The sequence below is a fragment of the Eschrichtius robustus genome, chromosome 1 (genome assembly GCF_028021215.1).
Source record: "Eschrichtius robustus isolate mEscRob2 chromosome 1, mEscRob2.pri, whole genome shotgun sequence".
NCBI lineage: Eukaryota > Metazoa > Chordata > Mammalia > Artiodactyla > Eschrichtiidae > Eschrichtius > Eschrichtius robustus.
In genome coordinates, this window is record NC_090824.1 from 67,208,983 (window position 1) to 67,229,801 (window position 20,819).

The following is a 20,819-nucleotide window of genomic DNA, read 5'->3' on the forward strand; positions in this document are numbered from 1 at the left end:
GAATCTGTAATTTCCAAAATACTAGTTCTTCAAGCATATGTAGCAGCTTCTCTGATTGCTTAAAGGAACACGACTCAAATACTATCATGTAATAATCATTTTCGTTTAAAAGATGAAAAAGTGATAGTACAGTGGGTGTACGGGGCATGGGTTTACTTATCTCACAAACCAGTGGATTCATTTCTTGATTAAAAAAAAAGCTATATTCACATTTCCAATTAATTACATCCTAAATGTCTCCAAGCCCGTCCCATAAGCAGGCATATTTCGTTTTCAACGCGTGTGAAATAAAATGTTTGAAGGGAATAGTAATGGACATATTGGAGACTACAACGCAGAGGAAGAACTCAAAAGCACACTCGAGGAGCTGCTTCTATTGGGGACGCCGCTGGGCCTGATTCACGCTTTTGGGAGCCGCAGTGCTCTCATCTGTACAATGGAGAGGATACTCGACAATATTTACCTCCCAGGGTGGTGGTGAAAGTTTTTCTTTCTGGTGAGCTGCCGGGCGGTTTGCCTACCGAAAGGAGGCGCTTTTCTTCCCCCGACGCACTTCCGTGCGCGAGGAGGGATGACCAGCCGAGAGGAGGGGAAGCTCGTGGCTGAGGTCGCCTGGGCCGCAGCTTTGACGGGCAGCGTCGGGGCCTTCAGCAGGAGCACGTCAAGTGTGTACACACCGTGCAAAACACGCTGAGCGTGCGTGCACCCGTGTGCGCGGGGTGCTGGGAGTGCGCTCGGATTGACAGCGAAGCGTGAAGGCGCAGGGCGTACGACAGAAAAGCGACAGCCGACGAGGCCGAAGGAGTCCCAGTCCCCGGTAGCGGCGACGACACGTCCGGTCGCCCGGCGCCCCGGCTAGGCGCCCCAGCGCTGTGGGCCGACCGGTCTCCGCAGCGCCCCACGTGGCGGCCGGCAGAGTCGAGCGGGGAGAGCATATTTGCTCCGCCTCCGCGGCGCACGGTTGCCCTCCGCAGTTTCCCCGCCCGGCTCTCACCCGACCCTCCACCCATCCCCCTCCCGGATCGCGATGGACGCTGCATCCCCCAGCCGTCGCCGCCGGCAGCACCGTGCGGGGTTCTGAGCTGCAGGGCCTGAGGAGACGCGTGCCGGAGACGGGACGTGAGCTGGCGGCCGCCGGTCTGGGGAACCTCTCGTTTCCCTGTCACTAGGTCCCGGCGGAGGAAGGGGAGGGACGAGACGCGGCTTTTCCTGTGCCGCCTGCCCGGCTCGACCTGCGCGGCCTGCAGCTTCCTGGGAACTCGAGGGCCGCGGCCGGGCCTTGCTCTGCCCGCGGCCTGCTTGGAGCTGGACCGGGGCGGTTTGGGACGACAGGCCCGGGTAAGCTTGAGGGAAGGGGAGGCGGGAGCGCCTTGGGCGGTCGGAAAGGCCAGGCGTGGTGCCGGCATCAGGGATGCACGGCGGCGGGCCGGGAGCGAGACCCCGGCCCCTGGTGAGGTCGGCGGGGCTGCCGCCGACTCACCCGCTTAGCCCCTTTGTTCCCCTCCCCCGGCCCTGCCCGCGGCGGGACCCGGCTTCTCCGAGCCGGAGCCCATGGCTGGCCCCCCTTGTCCTTGAGAAGGGTTCGCCGCCCGGCGGGGCCAGACACGAACCGCCGGGCCTCGGAGTTCCGGGCGCCGCTCCCGGGAGACCCATCGCCCTGCCCGCCCCGGCGGCCTCCTCTCAGGCAGAGAGGCTTGCTGCTCCTCCCCCAAAACTTCCCCTCCTCCTCGACACAGGTAGCTAACTTAGCCGGGTTTGGTGCCGGAAAACCAGAGCGCGGTGCCTGCCTCTCCCGGCGCGGAGTCAGCTGGGCCCGCAGTGTTGGGTGCCCACCGGGACCTGCCGCTGGATTTATACACCTGTAGCTGGGTTACGTGGGACCCAAAGCTGTCTTTCCGTCAGGGCGCTTACGAGCTTTTGTAATGCTTATTGGGGCTGCTTCTCCGAGGTTGTTGCTGCTGTCGTTGTTGTTGTTTTTAACTAACTGCCCCATTCTGTGGGGCTGGGGAAGGAGGACCGTAGATTGGCCTGTGTTCTGATCCGTAACGTGTTAGTCCATTGCACTTACTTTTAGCATTTCTTTTTAAACTTTTAAGAACAGTTGTCAAGACTGCCAAAATTCCTAATCAAATCTTTATTCATAGATAGATTTTGTGTCTAATTATCATTGGTATTTGGACATCTTAAGAAGAGCAGTAAATAAATTGAGAAGTCAGCAGAATTTATGAAATTGGAGGTAATTTTAGAGTAGAAACTTAATTTGGGGGGAATTGGATCAAAGTGCTTAGTCTCCTTAAAATACTGAATCTAACCCTTATCAGAAGATCGGTTTTGGGTGGAGGAAGGGGAAAGAAGTTTGCTGGAAAAAAAAAAAGAACCTTTTTGGTAAGGTGGTGTTTGCCTTTTGGCGCAGACGTTAGTGATAAGCAGTAGTGGGATCCGAAGCTTGTTTGATTGTCTTTGACAAAGACGGCTCTGGTTTCCAGTTAAGCAGCAACCTAATCAGCTTATACTCTTGTGCAAAACTGGTTTTTATTTAGTACAATGTATGAAGTTAAACCCGAGGTATAAGGAAAGTTGAAAAACTGCATTAAGCGCTCTATCGAAACATACTTATGAGTCTTTTCTAATTCCTAGGAGGACACCACGAAAATTTGGCTCTAGCCGATGTAAAAGAAAAAATTTTAAGCCCACGCCGATCAGTCCTGGACATTTAGAGGACTTTTTGCCTTTTAAAATTTGAGCAAAGGAGCTTTTAAAAAACCATGGCAGACGTGGATCCAGATACATTGCTGGAATGGCTACAGATGGGACAGGGAGATGAAAGGGACATGCAACTAATAGCCCTTGAACAGCTATGCATGCTGCTTTTGATGTCTGACAACGTGGATCGTTGTTTTGAAACGTAAGTACATCCCTTCATCATCTTCCTTTGGGGTTGCTGTAGGGACATCTACATAACATGTTTTCAACCATTTGCTGATTTCAGTTTGTGTAGAATTTTGTTTAGTGAGTTTTAAAACTATCTTTTAAAAAGTTCTTGCAGTTTTCCATTTACACTTCTCTGAGAAATGAAAATTGGTAGGTGAACTAACTCCAGTAATGATAATTGTGATGACACAAATGCATGTTTATTGAATGAATAGGAATTAGTAGGGAATACTAATTTTAACCCATAGCTTGATTGATTCAATTTCAAAACATGTTATGAGCTGGGAGAATACAAATACTTCTTTAAAGGTGGTTATTTCTGTATCAAGTAATTGGCTTGAAATTGACATGAAAATGCAGATGATAATGAACATATGTTCCCAACTGCCCTTTGTTCATTGGTATTAAGTTTTAGGACACTGTGCCTTTTTTTGGGGTTGGGGGGCGGTGGGGCAGTGCCACATGGCTTGCGGGATCTTAGTTCCCCCACCAGGGACTGAACCCAGGCTACTGCAGTGAAAGTGCTGAGTCCTAACCACTGGACCTTCAGGGAATTCCCTGTACTTTGTTAAGCAAATCATTGCTTTGTAAATTTCAGTTTGGAGAGGGTATAGATTGGATGTTAACCATGTAGCATACTTTTCGGAATAATAGAAACAGACTTTGATGTTTGGAGAGTTTAAGCTGTTTTATTCAGAGGTTGTGTAGAATTTGTGCAAAAATGTAAAGGAATCAGTACTAGACTGGCCATTAATGCCATGTTTTTCCTCTTATGTGATACTTGCCCAGTTAGATTAACTGTTCTTCTGAATGCTGAACACGTTTGGTTTTCATTGTTTATTTTACATTTATATTTACAATTTTGAATTCCGGTGATAAGTAAATGAAAACTCAGATGCTTCTATATTTGTTCTAATGCCGTTTTGAAGTAATTAGTAGAAAATGTTTGAGATGTTGACATAAAATTTGGTATAATTATCTTAATTTCTTTGAGGTGAGAATAAAGCCTGAATTACTAAATTGACAAAGCATTTTTAATCGTCTTCATTTTTGAATGATTAATGAAGATGAATTAATAAATGAATAGTTAATAATTCTTAGTTGTAAATCCCATTGAGATAGTACTATTATGATAAAAATCCTTATGAACAAAGTTCCCAAATCACAGTCTGTTAGTGACTCCTTTATTTCAAGTAGTTATTGTTATTGGCAAACTTTGAGAACATAATAATTTTGCTGTTCTGTTAACACTTGTTTTGGTCAGATTCATAGAAAAGTGAAATAGGTTTTTGAACACTCATAGATTTCATTAGAGGGTTTTCATTGACCTGAGAATTACTTTTGGTATTTTAAAAAGTAAGTCATACCTACCAGTCAAATCAACTATCATGTCTTCCATTAAGTAGTAACATATAGTAGAGATGTTTGTAATGGCATTTTTTAGAAGTGTTATTATATTGAAACAATTTTAAAGGAAATTTTAATTTATTTAAAAAATTTTTTACTTTATAAATTTATTTATTTATTTTATTTTTGGCTGCGTTGGGTCTTCGTTGCTGTGCATGGGCTTTCTCTGGTTGCGGCGAGTGGGGGCTCCTCTTCGTTGCATGGAGGTACCATGGATGATTCAGGTTACAATGGATGATGATGCCGTTCAGTGAGAGAGAACACTGGAAGAGGACCATGTTTTTGTTTTTGGTTTTTGGTTTTTTTTGGCCACGCCTCATGGCTTGTGGGATCTTAGTTCCCCAACCAGGGATTGAACCTGGGCCCCTGAAGTGAAAGCGCCAAGTCCTAACCACTGGACTGCCAAGGAAATCCCATGTTTTGAGGGGCTGAGATCATGAGTGTGGATGTGGCTAGATTCTCATATCTGCTTTGCATTTATTGTGTTGCATTATGTCGTTTTGACTGAAATATATGAAAAAAACCCCATCCCCCCATAGATGTAGCTGGAAAAGGGAGGAATGTTGTAATGATTTTTTGTGTGTAATTATGGATATTCTTCTTTGATATCATACCTAAACTGGGGAGGGAGGAGTGATAGTTTCTTTTTTTTTTTTTTTAAGATTTTAATTAATTATTTATTTTTAAATTTTTGGCTGTGTTAGGTCTTCGTTTCTGTGGGAGGACTTTCTCTAGTTGCGGCGAGCGGGGGCCACTCTTCATCGCGGTGCGCGGGCCTATCACTGTCGCGGCCTCTCTTGTTGCGGAGCACAGGCTCCAGACGCGCAGGCTCAGTAATTGTGGCTCACGGGCCCAGCCGCTCCGCGGCACGTGGGATCTTCCCAGACCAGGGCTCGAACCCATGTCCCCTGCATTGGCAGGCAGACTCTCAACCACTGCGCCACCAGGGAAGCCCTTTTTTTTTTTTTAATTAATTTTTATTGGAGTATAGTTGCTTTACAATGTTGTGTTAGTTTCTGCTGTACAGCAGAGTGAGTCAGCTATACGTCCCCTCCTTTTTGGATTTCCTTCCCATTTGGGTCACCACAGAGCATTGAGTAGAGTTCCCTGTGCTATACAGTAGTTTCTCATTAGTTATCTATTTTATGCATAGTAGTGTATAGGCAAGTGATAGTTTCTGAAGGGTTAGTTATAATGCGGGTTCTGAAATCATATCAGTGAACTTGTCATACTCTTGTACATTAAAATCTGTTGGTCTCTCTGGTACTTTGAGTGGGTTTTTTTTTTTTTAATATTTATTTATTTATTCTTTTGGCTGTGCCGGGTCTTAGTTGTGGCATGCAGGATCTTTAGTTGTGGCATGTGGGATCTAGTTCCCTGACCGGGCATTGAACCCAGGCCCCCTGCATTGGGAGCACGGAGCCTTAGCCACTGGACTACCAGGGAAGTTCCTGAGTGGGTTTTTTTAAACCCATGTTTAAGTTTGAAAGATCATGCACTGGTCATGTGAAAAGTATTGGTCTACTGAGTTATACAGATATTCCTAATGTTGCCATATGTCATTCTACAGTATCACAAACTCACATTTGTTATTATGACTACTAATCTCATCAGAAAGGTCTTTAAATATTGGGACGCTCTGTCAAGCTCCTGGTGGCAGGTACAAGTTGTGATTTTTGCTTGAAAGCTTGAATGTTATCATTGGCAACAAATACTGTCAGTTGTTTTTCCTTGAAGTGAAAAGCTTACTTGGTTAATTTTTGAGAAAATGTTTGCCAGATATCCAAGTCTGAATAACCACAATTTGCCTGAAGTTCTTTCAAGTAAAAATGATGTTGCATGAAAAAAAGTGGCTAGTTCAGCTCTCCAACAGTCGTACAAGTACTCTTACTATGCAGGAGTGCTTTATGCTTACTTTCCATTTCCTTAAGTAGGATATTAAAAAGATATGTATTCAAGGGTTGAGGTTCAGTAAAATAAATAATTTTTCCCTGCATGCTAGAGCTTGGCAGTGAAGAATACCATACCATTACTAGTGGTACAGTTTAGTGCCGCTGCCTTGATTCATGCTAAAGCACCAGCAGTTTTATCCACCAGTGCTTGTGCATCATTAGTGCACGTCAACACAGGGAAGAGAGTGATTAAAGAAGAGAAAGAACATTTATGTTGAATACTGGTGAGAGGTCAAGTAGGGTGTCCTTTGGATTTAGCAACATTCTCAAGATCATTGATCTTTTTTTTTTTTAAATAAATTTATTTGTTTTATTTATTTATTTTTGGCTGCGTTGGGTCTTCATTGCTGTGCGCAGGCTTTCTCTAGTTGTGGTGAGCAGGGGCCACTCTTCATTGCACTGTGCGGGCTTCTCATTGCGGTGGCTTCTCTTGTTGCGGAGCACAGGCTTTAGAGCGCAGGTTCAGTAGTTGTGGTGTACGGACTTAGTTGCTCTGCGGCGTGTGGGATCTTCCCGGACCAGGGCTTGAACCCGTGTCCCCTGCATCGGCAGGTGGATTCTTAACCACTGTGCCTCCAGGGAAGTCCCAAGATCTTTGATCTTAATGAGAGCTGAGTGGAGTGGCTTGAGGGCCAGATTTGAATGAGTTGAGGAAAGAAATGGAGACAGCGAGTGTGGAAAAATTTTTGAGAAGTTGTATTGGAATGGGAGTGTGGGGCTTTTTCTTTTAGAGGTCAAAGAGTTAGGAGAGAGAATGGATAATTCATAGTATAAGGATTCTGAGAAACTGGGAGTAATGTGCATAACGTGAATCACCTGGGGATCTTGTTAACATTGCAAATTCTGATTCAGTTGGTATGGTGTGGTGCCTGATATTCTGCATTCCTAGTATGCTCTCAGATAATGCTCAAGTTGTTGGTTGGAAAATCCCACCTTGAGTATCGAAGCTCTGGTCCACTGGTGGAGAGATAGATTTAAGGTAGTGTGTTCCTTGTTGTAACACAGGAAAGAGGGAGATGTTTTAGGTTTGATGGTAAAAAGTTGAAGGAATTTCTGTGTGATGACGTCTGTTTTCTCCCTGAAGTCGGAGATTGAAAAGAATGGTAATATCTAGGATTGGTATGGGGAGATGATTATGTTCATGCAGTGCTAGTGGCTTCATAGCAGATATCCCCACCTATAAGCTAACTATATGCAGAGTTACAGTCTTAAAATATTTTTATGGTCTTTTTTTCCCCAGCTTTATTGAGGTATAATTGACTATAGTCTAAAAATACTGATTTGACTGTATTATTCCTCTTTACAAAATCTTTTGTGTTCTTCACCCAGTGAATAAAATTTAAATGCCTTCAAAGACCTCTGCTGCATCTCACGCATACATACTACTATTACTTTTGTTTTTCCATTGCTAAGTATAGTGCTGGTGTACAGTAGCTAATATCCAGATATTGAACAGATTGAAGAAATTCTTTATATTGTGCCTGTTTTCCATAGTCCTTAAAATGCTTATAGAAAGTACTTTTGGAGTCAAACTGGTTGAGTCTGCTGGAGGAAGAGCATCGTGTTCTTCTCTATAGGAGAAACAGTGATCGCATCAATATGTATTGATGTTTTCTCTACCCACTTCCATTAATGTACCTGCCTTTTCCGTATTTTTTTCTACCCAGTGTCAGAGTAATAGGGAAGTGAAATTACTTTTTTTTATCGGTTCTGCAGCCGAGCCTTCCCTGCACAGAGAATGTTCATTGTATCAAACACATATAATCCTGAAAAGTTAGATAAGTGAATTTCTGTAAACAGAGCAGCTGTATATGTGCTTTTCAGTGGGCAGCAGAGAGAAGTGCTGGAAGATGAGAAGCATGCTCTGTCAGGGTTCTTAACCTTGTGCTCTAGGGGGCTCATAGATAATGAGCTTCAGTGAGCTTTCATTTTGTTTTCAAAGTGTCTGTCACCTTAAAAATGTAAAAAACAAAACACTCTTCTAGTTTACAGCAATATATATGTATACTTTGCATAGTACTTGTTGACCGTGTCATTAGATCTTTGAATGCCTCAGAGCCCAGCACTGTCATTCTCATCTTTGTATCCTACCCCCAACACTTAGCACAGTGTTTGGCACCAAAAGGCATTCAGTAAGGGACTTCCCTGGCGGTCCCAGTAGTTAAGTAGTTAAGACTTAGTAGTAGTTAAGTCCAGTAGTTAAGACTTCCCTGGCGGTCCAGTAGTTAAGACTCCAGGGGACATGGTAGGTTCGATCCCTGGTTGGAGAACTAAGATCCCACATGCCGCAGAGTGCGGCCAAAAAAACCCAAAAACAAACAAAACAAAAGGCATTCAATAAATATTTGTTGAACGAATTGTAGTCAGTTTTGTGTATGTATTTTAATTGGAGAAAAACAAGTCTACATATTGGAATTTGACTTACTCCTTTTTCTTTGAGAGGGAAGGCTGTAATTTTTAACTGTATGCCAAGAGTTATTGTAAGTTAAGCAATACAGAGTCAAGGCTGGGGGCAGGGGCAAGGATGAATAAAAAATAAAATGGATCAAAAGATGTTATTTATTATCTTCAAGAAACAAAATTTATTAATTTTTACAGTTAAAATTTTTAGTTTTTTTTTTTTAGTAAATGAAGTGCTCAATTTAGGGACTATATTCAGTAAAATATCACCACTATAGATAACTTCCTTTGTCTAAAAAAAGTTAAATTTCTTTATATTGTAAATCTTCTGAAATCTTGGTCCAAGACATAGTCTGGAAAAAGCATATGGTAGTAATAGTATAGAAACGATTACAGTTCCTAAGGGAAATTCTTTCTCTTTGTAACCTCATGAAACTTTTTTTGCTCTTGTTTTAAGTTACTTATCTCTGCTTCCATTAGGGAAAGATTCTTTCATCATTGCAGGTAGCATTTTGGAAACTATTGCTTAAATTGGAGTCATCTGAACATTCTACGTAATCTCATTTGTGTGGTTAACTGATCTGACAGTAGTTCTGTAGAGATTGAGTGATCGTAAAGTTTCCTAATTAGGACACCTTTGGGTCTATAAATTGGTATTATAGTATAGTACTGGATTTAATATGTAAAAATAATTTCTACCTATGATGTAAGAGGTAAATATTTAGCAAGTTTAAAAGTTTTAATAACCCTTTAATTGTGATGCATCTATTTGTGCCATAGATGTGTTCTTTTAGCACTATTCAGGGAGGACTGTGATTATTGTATGTGTGCTATTTAATTTTGTCTTAAATTTATTTAAATTACATATGGATTTTGGCAAACGCATACAGTTGTGTAACTACCGCCACAACTGAAATTCAGAACAGTTCCATCATTCCCCAAAATTCTTTAGAGTTCTCCCTTTGAAGTTAAACCCTCCCCCAACCCCAGTGCCTGGCAACCAGTGGTCTTTTCTCTGTTGCTATAGTTTTGACTTTTCCAGAATGTCATATAAATGGAATCATATATACAGTGTGTAGCCTTTTGAGTTTTCTTGTAGTATATTACATTTGAGAGTCATCTATGTGTGTATAACAGTGCTGTCCCTTTAATTGCTAAGTAGTATTTCATTTTACGGATGTACCGCAGATGGTTTATCCATTCACCTCTTGAAAGACACTTGGGTTTTTCTAGTTTTGGTGATTATAACCAAAGTTGCTATAAACATTAGCATACAGATTTCTGTGTAAATTTGAGTTTTTATTTCTTCTACAGTTCTTACAGATAAATCTGACAAGATGTAGAAACTGATGAACTGATTTCAAAATTCATTTGAAAATGCAAAGGACCTAGCTAGCCAAAACATAAAGTATAAGGTTGGAGGACTAATACTACTGTATTTCAGTTCTTATTATGCAGCTGCAGTAGTCTAAACAGTGTAGTATTGGTATAAAGGTAAATGGATCAATGAAATAGAATAGAGTTCAGAAATAGACTCACACATACCTAGACAACTTATTTCAACAAAGGTGCAAAGACAGTTCAGTGGAAAAAGGATATTTTTTTATGCTGCTGGAACAACTGGGTATCTATATGGAAAAAAGAAAAAAATTAACCTTTACCTATACCCCACACCAGATACAAAAATAAGTTCAAAAGGAATCACAGACATGAACATAAAACCTAAAACTATAAAACCTCTAGAGGAAAACATAAGAGAAATCCTTTGTGACCCTAGGTTAAGCAAATATTCTTTTTTGTTGTTTTTTAATTATTTATTTATTTATTTTTGGCTGTGTTGGGTCTTCGTTTCTGTGCAAGGGCTTTCTCCAGTTGCGGCGAGCAGGGGCCACTCTTCATCACGGTGCACGGGCCTCTCACTGTCGCGGCCTCTCGTTGCGAAGCACAGGCTCCAGACGCGCAGGCTCAGTAGTTGTGGCTCACGGGCCCAGTTGCTCCGCAGCATGTGGGATCTTCCCAGACCAGGGCTCGAACCCGTGTCCCCTGCATTGGCAGGTAGACTCTCAACCACTGCGCCACCAGGGAAGCCCTAAGCAAAGATTCTTAAATAAACACCAAAAGCACAATCCAGAAGAGAATAAATTGATATGTTTGAAGGTTTTTTTTTAAATTAATTAATTTATTTATTTTAAAAATTTATTTATTTTTGGCTGCATTGGGTCTTCATTGCCACGTGCGGGCTTCCTCTAGTTGCAGTGAGTGGGGGCCACTGTTTGTGGCGGTACACGGGCTTCTCATTGCGGTGGCTTCTCCTGTTGCAGAGCATGGGCTCTAGGCGTGTGGGCTTCAGTAGTTGTGGCATGTGGGCTCAGTAGTTGTGGCTCTCAGGCTCTAGAGTGCAGGCTCAGTAGTTGTGGCACACGGGCTTAGTTGCTCCACAGCATGTGGGATCTTCCAGGACCAGGGATCGAACCTGTGTCCCCTGCATTGACAGGTGGATTCTTAACCACTGTGCTACCAGGGAAGTCCGTGTTTGAAGGTTTTTACTAAATTCAATTTCTGTAATAGAAGACTGCTCAGGTTACTTAATTTTTCTTGAGTGAATTGTAGTATGTCTTTCAAGGAATTGGTCTATTTAATATAAATGAAAATTTATGGGCATAGTGTTGTTTGTAGTATGCTTTTTTATCCTTTGAATGTTTATATGGTCTGCAGTGATAATTCTCTTTTTCTTTTTTTTTTTTTCACACACACACACACTGTATTTTATTTTTACAAGAGATAAATAAACTGACAACAAGCATTGTAAGTGGATGACCACAACAAAAGCAACAGTGATTGCAATTACCAAACACGAAACACACTCATACTATGTCATAATATTGACATTCAGTCCAGTAATCCTCCACTGTAACAGCTCCTTTACTTTGCAGTGAAAATTGATTTGTATATTTTTTGCCTCTGAGTCCTTGTGGGATTTTTTTTTTTTATTCAAACAGAAAGTCACAAAAATTATAATCATCCTCATCAGTTCACTCAGTCCCATGTAATTAATTTTTTTTTTATCTTGATCTTTTGTTAGCACTTTTATGAATTCATCAGTTTTCCATTAGAGTTCTGAAAATGCTTATTCATTCAGTTCAGCAGTATAGTCAGTTACCAGAAACCTGTACTTGTCAGAATCTTTTCCATGAATTCCTTGAAGATGAAACCCTTTTATAGGAACATTTTTGCAAAAGCATCAGAGTACACCCAGAACTGTCTGTAAATGATAATTCTCTTTTTCATCCTGATATTGGTAATTTTTATATTTTGGTCAATCTGGCTAGAGATTTATCAATTTTATTTTTTCGAAGAATCGGCTTTTGGTTTCATTCCTTTTTTCTATTTTTCTGTTTTAAGTTTCATTGATTTCTGCTCTTTATTATTTCCTTCTGGGTTGTTTTGGGGTTTAATTTGCTCTTTTTTTCTAGTTTCTTAGGTAGAAGCTGAGATTTGAGACCCTTTCTAATATAAGAATTTAATACTATAAATTTTTCTTTTATGTTTTCATTGATGTTGTATATTCATTTTCACTTGGTTCAAAATATTTTAAAATTTTCTTTGAAACTTTCTTTTTTCCCCTTGGGTTATACAGAAGTATGTTGCTTAATTTTCAGATATTTGGGGATTTCCCACCTATTTTTGTGTTATTATTGTGGTCAGAGGACACACTTAATATCATTTCAGTTATTTTAGATTTATTAAGGTTTGCTTTATGGCCCACAGTATGGTCTACTTTTGGTAAATGGTCCATATGCACTTGAGAAGAATATATATTCTTCTGTTGTTGGGTAGAATGTTCTACAAGTGTCAAATTAGGTAAAGTTGATTGACAGTGTTGTTTAGTCTATATCCTTGTTGATTTTCCGTCTGTTTTATAGGTTACTGAGAGAGGCGTGTTGAAGTCTCCAGGTGTAGTTATAGATTTATCTATTTAGCTTCAGTTCTCTCCATTTTTGCTTCATGTATTTTGAAGCCCTGTTAGATGTCTTTAAGATGGTTAAGTTTTCTTGATACAGCGACCCTTCTATCATTATGTAATGTCCCTATTTATCTCTGGTAGTTTTCCTTGTTCTGAAGTGTACTTTGACATAAATATAGCTACCCCAGCTTTTCTTTTTTTTTGAAATTTAATTGTTTTATTTATTTTTGGTTGTGTTGGGTCTTCGTTGCTGCACACGGGCTTTCTCTAGTTGTGGCGAGCGGGGGCTACTCTTTGTTGCAGTGCACAGGCCTCTCATCATGGTGGCTTCTCTTGTGGCAGAGCATGGGCTCCAGGCACATAGGCTTCAGTAGTTATGGTGCACAGGCTCAGTAGTTGTGGCTTGCGGGCCCTAGAGCGCAGGCTCAGTAGTTGTGGTGCACGGGCTTAGTTGCTCCGTGGCATGTGGGATCCTCCCGGACCAGGGCTCGAACCTATGTCCCCTGCATTGGCAGGCGGGTTCCTAACCACTGCTCCACCAGGGAAGCCCCAGCTTTTCTTTTGATAGTGTTTGTTTGCTATATCTTTTTCCACTTTTTTGTTTTAACCAGTCTGTAGCGTGAGTTTCTTGTAGACAGTATGCAGTTGGCTTGTGTTTTTTAATCCAGCCTGACAATCTTTGTTTCTAATTGGTGAGTTTAGACCACTTACATTTAATGTAGTTTTTGGTATGTTTACATACGTTTCTAACATTTTATTTGGCTTTTTTGTTGTTCTTTTTGTGTGTCTTTGTTTTTTCTTTCCTGCCTTTTGAATTACTTGAATATTTTTGTAGCATTCTATTTTAATTTACCTATAGTTTTTTTGACTCTGTCTCTTTGTATTTTTTAGTGGTTGCTCTAGGGATTGCAGTTAACTCAGAGTTAACGTTTAACCATTTAAAGTGAAATGATGAAGCCTTACAACTATGTAGATTCCTTTATCCCTGTGTTATAGTTGTCATATGTATTGTCTACATATGTTGAAAATCTCAAGATACAATGTTGTAATTTTTGCTTTCAGCAGTTTAATAGGGGAAGAATAATCTATTATATTTACCCAGATATTTATCATTTCTGTTGTTCTTCCTTCATTCCTGAAGTTCCATGTATCTCTCTGGTGTCATTTCCTTTCATCTTGAAGAACTTTCTTTAGCATTTCTTTTAGGAGAAGTCTTTTGGTGGTGAGTTCTCTTAGTTTTCCTTCATCTGAGAATGTCTTTATTTTACTTTCATGCTGTGAAGATATTTTTGCTGGATATAGAATTGTGTGGTGCCAGTTCTTTTCAGCATTTTAAATATGTTGTTCCACTATCTTCTGGCTTTTATGGTTTCTGATGAGAAATCTGCATTCATTCTAATCTTTGTTTCCTTGTGTTTTTCTTCTTTCTGCTTTCAAGATCTTTTTTTCTCTACCTTTGATTTTTTGCAGTTTGATTATGATTTGTCTGTACATGGTTGTCTTTGAATTTGTCTTATTTCAGGTTTAATGAGCTTCTTGAATCTGTATGTCTTTCACCAAATACGGAAAGTTTCTTCAAATCTGTATTCTGTACCAATTTTTTTCTCATTCTGGGACTGCAGTGGCACAAATGTTACTTTTTGATATGCTCCCTCAGATCCCTAAGACTCTGTTCCCCTTTTTACCCCCAGTTTTTTTCCCTGTGTTCTTCAGACTGGATAATTTTTGTCGATCTGTTTTCAGATTCACAGACTCTTTATCTGTCATCTTCATTCTGCTCTTGAGCCCATCCAGTGAAGTATTCTTTTCCCCACAAACTGTTTTTTCATTTCTAAAATTTTCATTTGATTCCTTTCATACTTTGTATTTTTCTGTTGAAGACTTCTGTTTCCAATCATTTCAAGAATGTTCACATTCAGGAATGTTCATGGAGTATAGTTATAATAGCTGATTTAGAGTCCTCTCTGATAATTTTAACGACTAGGTTGTCTCAGGCTTATATGTGTTGACTGTCTTCTTTCTTGAATTGGATAGATCATATTGTATTGATTTTTTGTGTGTTTCAGGTTGTTTTGGATTTTATCCTAGACATTTGGAATATTATATTGTTAGACTCTGGGTTTTATAAAAATCCTCTGGAGAATGTTGATTTTGTTGTTTTCTTTTGCATGCAGTCAACCTGGTTAAATTTAGACTGCAAGCTCTGTCTTGCTCTCTGTGGGTGGTGGTTCCAATGTCAGTGGTTTCAAAGCCTTTGTTATGGTGTTTGGGTCTACTTTGTGCATGTGTCACTCAGAGTTTAGTCTGGGACTTGGGTGGTGGATTGTGTCAGTGCAGTTGTCAAAGTGTTTGCTATTGTTTTGTTTTGTTTTTTTGCTATTGTTTTTTATCTTTGTCTTCCATATATACAGTTCAGAGGTGAGCTCAGAACTTGTGTCAGGGATGATTTTTCTAGCTCCTTCTTCTCTGAGATTTCCCCCACATCTTTCAGCTACCAGGAACCCTTTTTACTAGTGTTCTAGCTAGAAAACTGGGGATCTCTTGAAGTTTTCATCACATTTCCCCCACTCCCCACCCAACCTTCAACCCCCTTGTACTGTCATATACTTTCTGGGACTGGAACTGCCCTCAGTGTGAAAGTAGTAAGAGAAAAGACAGAAAAAAAAATAGCATGATTCCTTTCATGCTGTTTTGGCTATAGGGGCTCCTTTTCTTAGTTCCCAGTTCTCCCAGGGCCTTAGATGCTTGTGCTACCTCTAGTGCACTGTGCATGTATCACTCAGAGTTTTGTTTGGGGCTTTCACCTGGGTCTGGCCTTGAGGCCAGACTGGGAGGAAGATACCCCAGGAATTTCTCTTCATACCCTCTGGCTCACAGAGGCCCCTTTTCTTGGTCCTCTCAGAGTTCTTTTGTACCCCCCTGCTACATGGTTTCGGGAGTTGGCCTGTCCAGGGATCAAAGCTGGAAAAGAAAGGAGGAAAGGAAAAAAGCCCTTGAAACTCACTTCCATCATGGGTCATTACATTTTGACTTCCTTCCCCAATCCATCTGCTGTTGTCTAGCTTACTTCGGTTAACAGATTTTAAGTTTATTTTTGGGAGTTATGAAATAGGTTTGTTTCAGAAATTTAGAAAAGTCAGAAATCTAGAGAATGAAAATTATAATTGCACCATCTAGAAATAAGCCATTTTAACTTTTTGCTCTAGTTTCTTTGCATAGTTTTATATGATAAACACCATAATGGATATATTTTTCCCTTTTTCTTTCTTTAATTAATTAATTAATTTATTTATTTATTTTCGGCTGTGTTGGGTCTTCGTTGCTGTGTGTGGGCTTTCTCTAGTTGTGGCAAGCAGGACTACTATTCGCTGTGGTGCACGGGCTTCTCATTGCAGTGGCTTCTCTTGTTGCAGAGCACGGGCTCTAGGCGTGTGGGCTTCAGTAGTTGTGGCATGCGGGCTTAGTAGTTGTGGCACATGGGCTTAGTTGCTCCGCGGCACGTGGAATCTTCCCGGAGCAGGGCTCAAACCTGTGTCCCCAGCATTGGCAGGCGATTCTTAACTACTGCACCACCAGGGAAGTCCCCCTTTTCTTTATGTATTTGTATCATTAGTTCTTAGTAAACAGCTTTAAAAAACCTGCATAATCTGCCATACGGATGTGTCATATGCTTAATTATACCCTTGTTATTAGATATATAGGTTATGCAACAATGAGCATCTTTGTACACACATTTTTGCCTGATGGTGTGTTTTTTTGAACTGCTGACTTCAAAATTACATGTAAGAGGAAACCAAAGTTTCCTTATCTGCTTGAATTAATATTTAATTGTTTTTAGAAGTCTGACAAAATATGTTCATATATAATTACCTTCTCATGAGTAATTTCAAAGTGGAACTGCTATTGGTAGTGGACCTTGTGGTTTTTGATTGTTTTGAACTTTACAGTTGATTGCAGGAGAATCTAATTGAAGATAATGTTACAAGTTTTTATTCCCTGGAGGAATGAATGAGTAGGTTAGTGAATTTTGATTTTTTTAAATAAATTTATTTATGTATGTATGTATGTATTTATTTTTGGCTGCGTTGGGTCTTCATTGCTGCACGTGGGCTTTCTTTAGTTGCGTCGAGCGGGGGCTGCTCTTCGTTTTGGTGTGTGGGCTTCTCATGGCAGTGGCTTCTCTTGTTGCGGAGCACGGGCTCTAGGTGTGCGGGCTTCAGTGGTTGTGGCTCATGGGCTCTAGAGCCCAGGCTCAGTAGTTGTGGCGCACGGGCTTAGTTGCTCTGCGGCATGTGGGATCTTCCCGGACCAGGGCTTGAACCCATGTCCCCTGCATTGGCAGGAGGGTTCTTAACCACTGCACCACCAGGGAAGCCCCTGATTTTTATCTTTTAAGAGAAATCAGAATGGAAATTTTATAAATTTATTTATTTTATGTATTTTTGGCTGCGTTGGGTCTTCGTTGCTGCATGCGAGCTTTCTCTAGTTGCGGCGAGTGGGGGCTACTCTTCGTTGTAGTGCACGGGCTTCTCATTGCAGTGGCTTCTCTTGTTGTGGAGCATGGGCTCTAGGCGCGCGGGCTTCAGTAGTTGTGGCTTGCGGGCTCTGAGCGCAGGCTCAGTAGTTGTGGTGCATGGGCTTATCTGCTCTGCAGCGTGTGGGATCTTCCTGGACCAGGGCTCAAACATGTGTCCCGTGCATTGGCAGGCAGACTCTCAACCACTGTTACACCAGGGAAGTCCCCCGGAATGGAAATTTTAAAATAATGTTAATATATACCCAGTTTGGTAGTTTAATTTATTTATTTATTTTGTATCTGCCTTAAGTACATGTTCATACAGAAATAAAGTCTGTATTGGAAATACAGAAATAAAATGTGAGTGTTGAATTTTGGGGGGGGCTTATTTATGACTTTTGCTGTTCTAATTAGAGATTTTGTATATCCTGAAGTATTTGTCTGTGTATATGTATATGTATACATCTTTAGATTATTTTTGTTTTCTTGGTGGAGGTTTGAATATTCTGTGTTTCATTTTTAAAGTTTATTAAATTCTGTCACAGCCAGCCAAATTTTATGAAATAAAGTTTTTTTTAATATTTATCAATTTAGCACAAATGTAAAGGTAATATCATTTTTAGTGGCCTATGAGTGGGGTAATAGGTACTCTAAAATGCTTCTGATGGGAGTATACAGTGGTATAGCCTCTTTAGAAGTCAGTTTGACAACATCTGTCAAACCAAAAAATGTACTCACAGAAATACTTCTGAAGGGACTTCCCTGGTGGCGCAGTGGTTAAGAATTCACCTGCCAATGCAGGGGACATGGGTTCAAGCCCTGGTCCGGGAAGATCCCGCATGCTGCAGAGCAACTAAGCCTGTGCGCCACAACTACTGAGCTTGTGCTCTAGAGCCCGCGAGCCACAACTATTGAGCCCACGTGCCACAACTACTGAAGCCCGCGCGCCTAGAGCCTATGCTCTGCAACAAAGAGAAGCCACCACAATGGGAAGCCCGTGCACCGCAACAAAGAGTAGCCCCCGCTCGCTGCAACTAGAGAAAGCCCGCACACAGCAATGAAGACCCAATGCAGCCAAAAAAATTAAATTAAATTAAAATAAATAAATAAATTAATTAAAGAAATACTCAGAATCTTTCCTTCATAAATACTGGTACAGGTGTGCAAAGATATTCTTCCAATATTGTTCACTGCAGGACTGCTTCGAGTAGTAAAAAACCTGGAAACCATCTAAATGGTTAACAGTGTATGGCTATTCATTATATTGACTATTATGTAGACATTAGAAAGATTGAACTAGACCTAGTCATATTAATGTGGGAAGGTGGTCACAACATATTGATTAAAGAAATGAGCAAGTTGAGGATGGTATTTGTAGTGTGATCCTACTTGTAAATAACAGAAGCTTGATGACCAGGCACTGGAATCATCTGATGACTTGTTCTCTCACATGCACTTGAATACTGGCTTTTAGTTGCATTTGTTAGAACATCTCCTGGCCTTGCAGTGTGGCTGATTGGGCTTCCTTACAGCATGCTGGTTGTGTTCTAAGAGCAAGAGTCCTAAGAGAATCCAGTAGAATTGACTTAGTGTTCGAAGTCACAAAGTGATAACTTTCACTGTAATCATAAACCTGCCTGGGAACATAGACCCTCTCAGTAGAAAGAGTATCAAAGTCACCTTGTAAAAAAGAATTTATGGATATGTGGGATGGGAAATAATGTGGATATCGTTGGAAAATACAATCTGCCACAGTATATAATTCTTCAAGCCTCCATCCTTTGCATATACTATTCTCCTTACTTAGAAGACAGGAGCTTGTCTGCTTGGTAAACTTCTACCCTATGGTTTATGGAGCATCTTTTATGTGCTAAACACTATATTTTATATACTTTATACCAAGTTCTTGCAGTAACTCTTCAAGGCAGAGAATACCTTGATTTAACTCAAACTTTTTCCTTTTTTTGTGAGGTCTTTCTTTCCCCAAATCCCCTGAGCTGAGCTTTCCCTCTCAGACCTTTTTTTTTTTAATTGAAGTATAGTTGATGTGCAGTATTACATAATTTATCAGTGTACAACATAGGGATTCACAATTTTAAAGGTTATACTCAATTTATAGTTACTGTAAAATATTGGCTATGTTCCCTGTGCTGTACAATATAGCCTTGTAGCTTATTTATGTTACACATCGTAGTTTGTACCTCTTAATCCCCTATCCCTATCTTGCCCCTTCCCCCTTCCTTCTCCCAACTGGTAACTACTAATTTGTTCTCTATATCTGTGAGTCTCTTTCTTTTTTGTTAGATTTACTAGTTTGTTTTATTTTTTAGATCCCACGTATAAGTGGTATAATACAGTATTTGTGTTTCTCTGGCTTATTTCACTTAGCGTAATACCCTGCAAGTCCATCCATGTTATTGCAAATGGCAAAATTTCATTCTTTTTTTATGGTGAGTAGTATTCCATTGTGTGTGTGTGTGTGTATTACATGTTCTTTATCCTTTTTTCTGTTGATGGACACTCCAGTTGCTTCCATATCTTGGCAGTTGTAAATAATGCTGCTGTGAACATTGGGGCACATGTATCTTTTCAAATTACTTTTTTTGTTTTTGTTTTGCATATATACCCAGCCAGGTGTGGAAATTGCTGGGTTACATGGTAGTTCTATTTTTAGATTTTTGAGAAACCTTTATACTATTTTCCACAGTGACTGCACCAATTTACATTCCTACCAACAATGTTCAAGTGTCCCCTTTTCTCCACATCCTCACCAACATTTGTTATTTGTGTTCTTTTTGATGATAGCCATTCTGACAGGTGTGAGGTGATATCTCATTGTGGTTGATTAGCATTTCTCTGGTGATTAATGATGTTGAGCATCTTGTCATGTGCTTGTTGACCATCTACATGTCCTCTTTGGAAAAATGTCTGTTCATGTCTTCTGCCCATATTTTTAATCAGGTTGGGTTTTTTTGTTTTTTTAAAATTTTTTATTTAATTATTTTTGGCTGCGTTGGGTCTTCATTGCTGCCCGTGGGCTTTCTCTAGTTGCGGCGAGCGGGGGCTTCTCTTGCTGTGGAGCACGTGCTCTAGGCGTGCAGTCTTCAGTAGTTGCAGCATGCAGGCTTCATTAGTTGTGGCGCTCGGGCTTAGTTGCTCCGAGGCATGTGGGATCTTCCCCGACCAGGGTCGAATCCATGTCCCCTGCATTAGCAGGCGGATTCTTAACCACTGTGCCACCAGGGAAGTCCCAATCAGGTTGGTTTTTATTTGGATGTTGAGTTGTATGAGCTGTTTATATATTTTGGATATTACACTACCCCCCCCAAACTTTTAATGAAACTGCTTCTTTCAGGTTTTTATTACAGCACTTGTTATATTTATTTTTACTTACTTAAATTATATTTCTCTCTATTAAACTGAATTTTTTGAAACTGGGATTATTTTCATGTATTCATTTATCAAATATTTGAGTGTCCACTAGATAACAAGTACTGGACTTGGTTGTAGGAGAACAGAGAAGATAAGGTACAGACCTTGCTATCAGGTAGCTCATGTTTTCATGGATGAGACAGATAAATGGGAAAATATAGTTTGACAGATGCTTCTGATAGATGGGTTTCACTGAATGTTCTGAAACCACCCAAGA

At 40.5% G+C, this 20,819-nt stretch overlaps 1 protein-coding gene and 1 long non-coding RNA gene across 6 annotated transcripts in view; one reads left to right on the top strand and one right to left on the bottom strand.

Annotated features, from left to right (window-relative positions):
- Nucleotides 1–905, bottom strand: part of LOC137766374 (uncharacterized) — a 73,601-nt gene extending 72,696 nt beyond the window's left edge. The window contains exon 1 of one of the 2 annotated variants that reach the window (XR_011074310.1): nt 464–585. This is a non-coding gene — a long non-coding RNA (uncharacterized lncRNA). Of the gene's footprint in view, nt 1–463 lie in introns of both variants that reach the window. The other variant, XR_011074309.1, reaches the window with a different exon arrangement.
- The window catches only part of HECTD1 (HECT domain E3 ubiquitin protein ligase 1), a 91,071-nt gene continuing 71,005 nt past the window's right edge, over nt 754–20,819 (top strand). For all 4 annotated transcript variants that reach the window (XM_068546443.1, XM_068546451.1, XM_068546460.1 and 1 more), the window contains exons 1-2: nt 754–1,338; nt 2,638–2,905. In XM_068546443.1, coding sequence (XP_068402544.1) covers nt 2,766–2,905 — 140 coding nt within the window. In that variant the 5' untranslated portion in view covers nt 754–1,338; nt 2,638–2,765. The remainder of the gene's footprint in view (nt 1,339–2,637; nt 2,906–20,819) is intronic.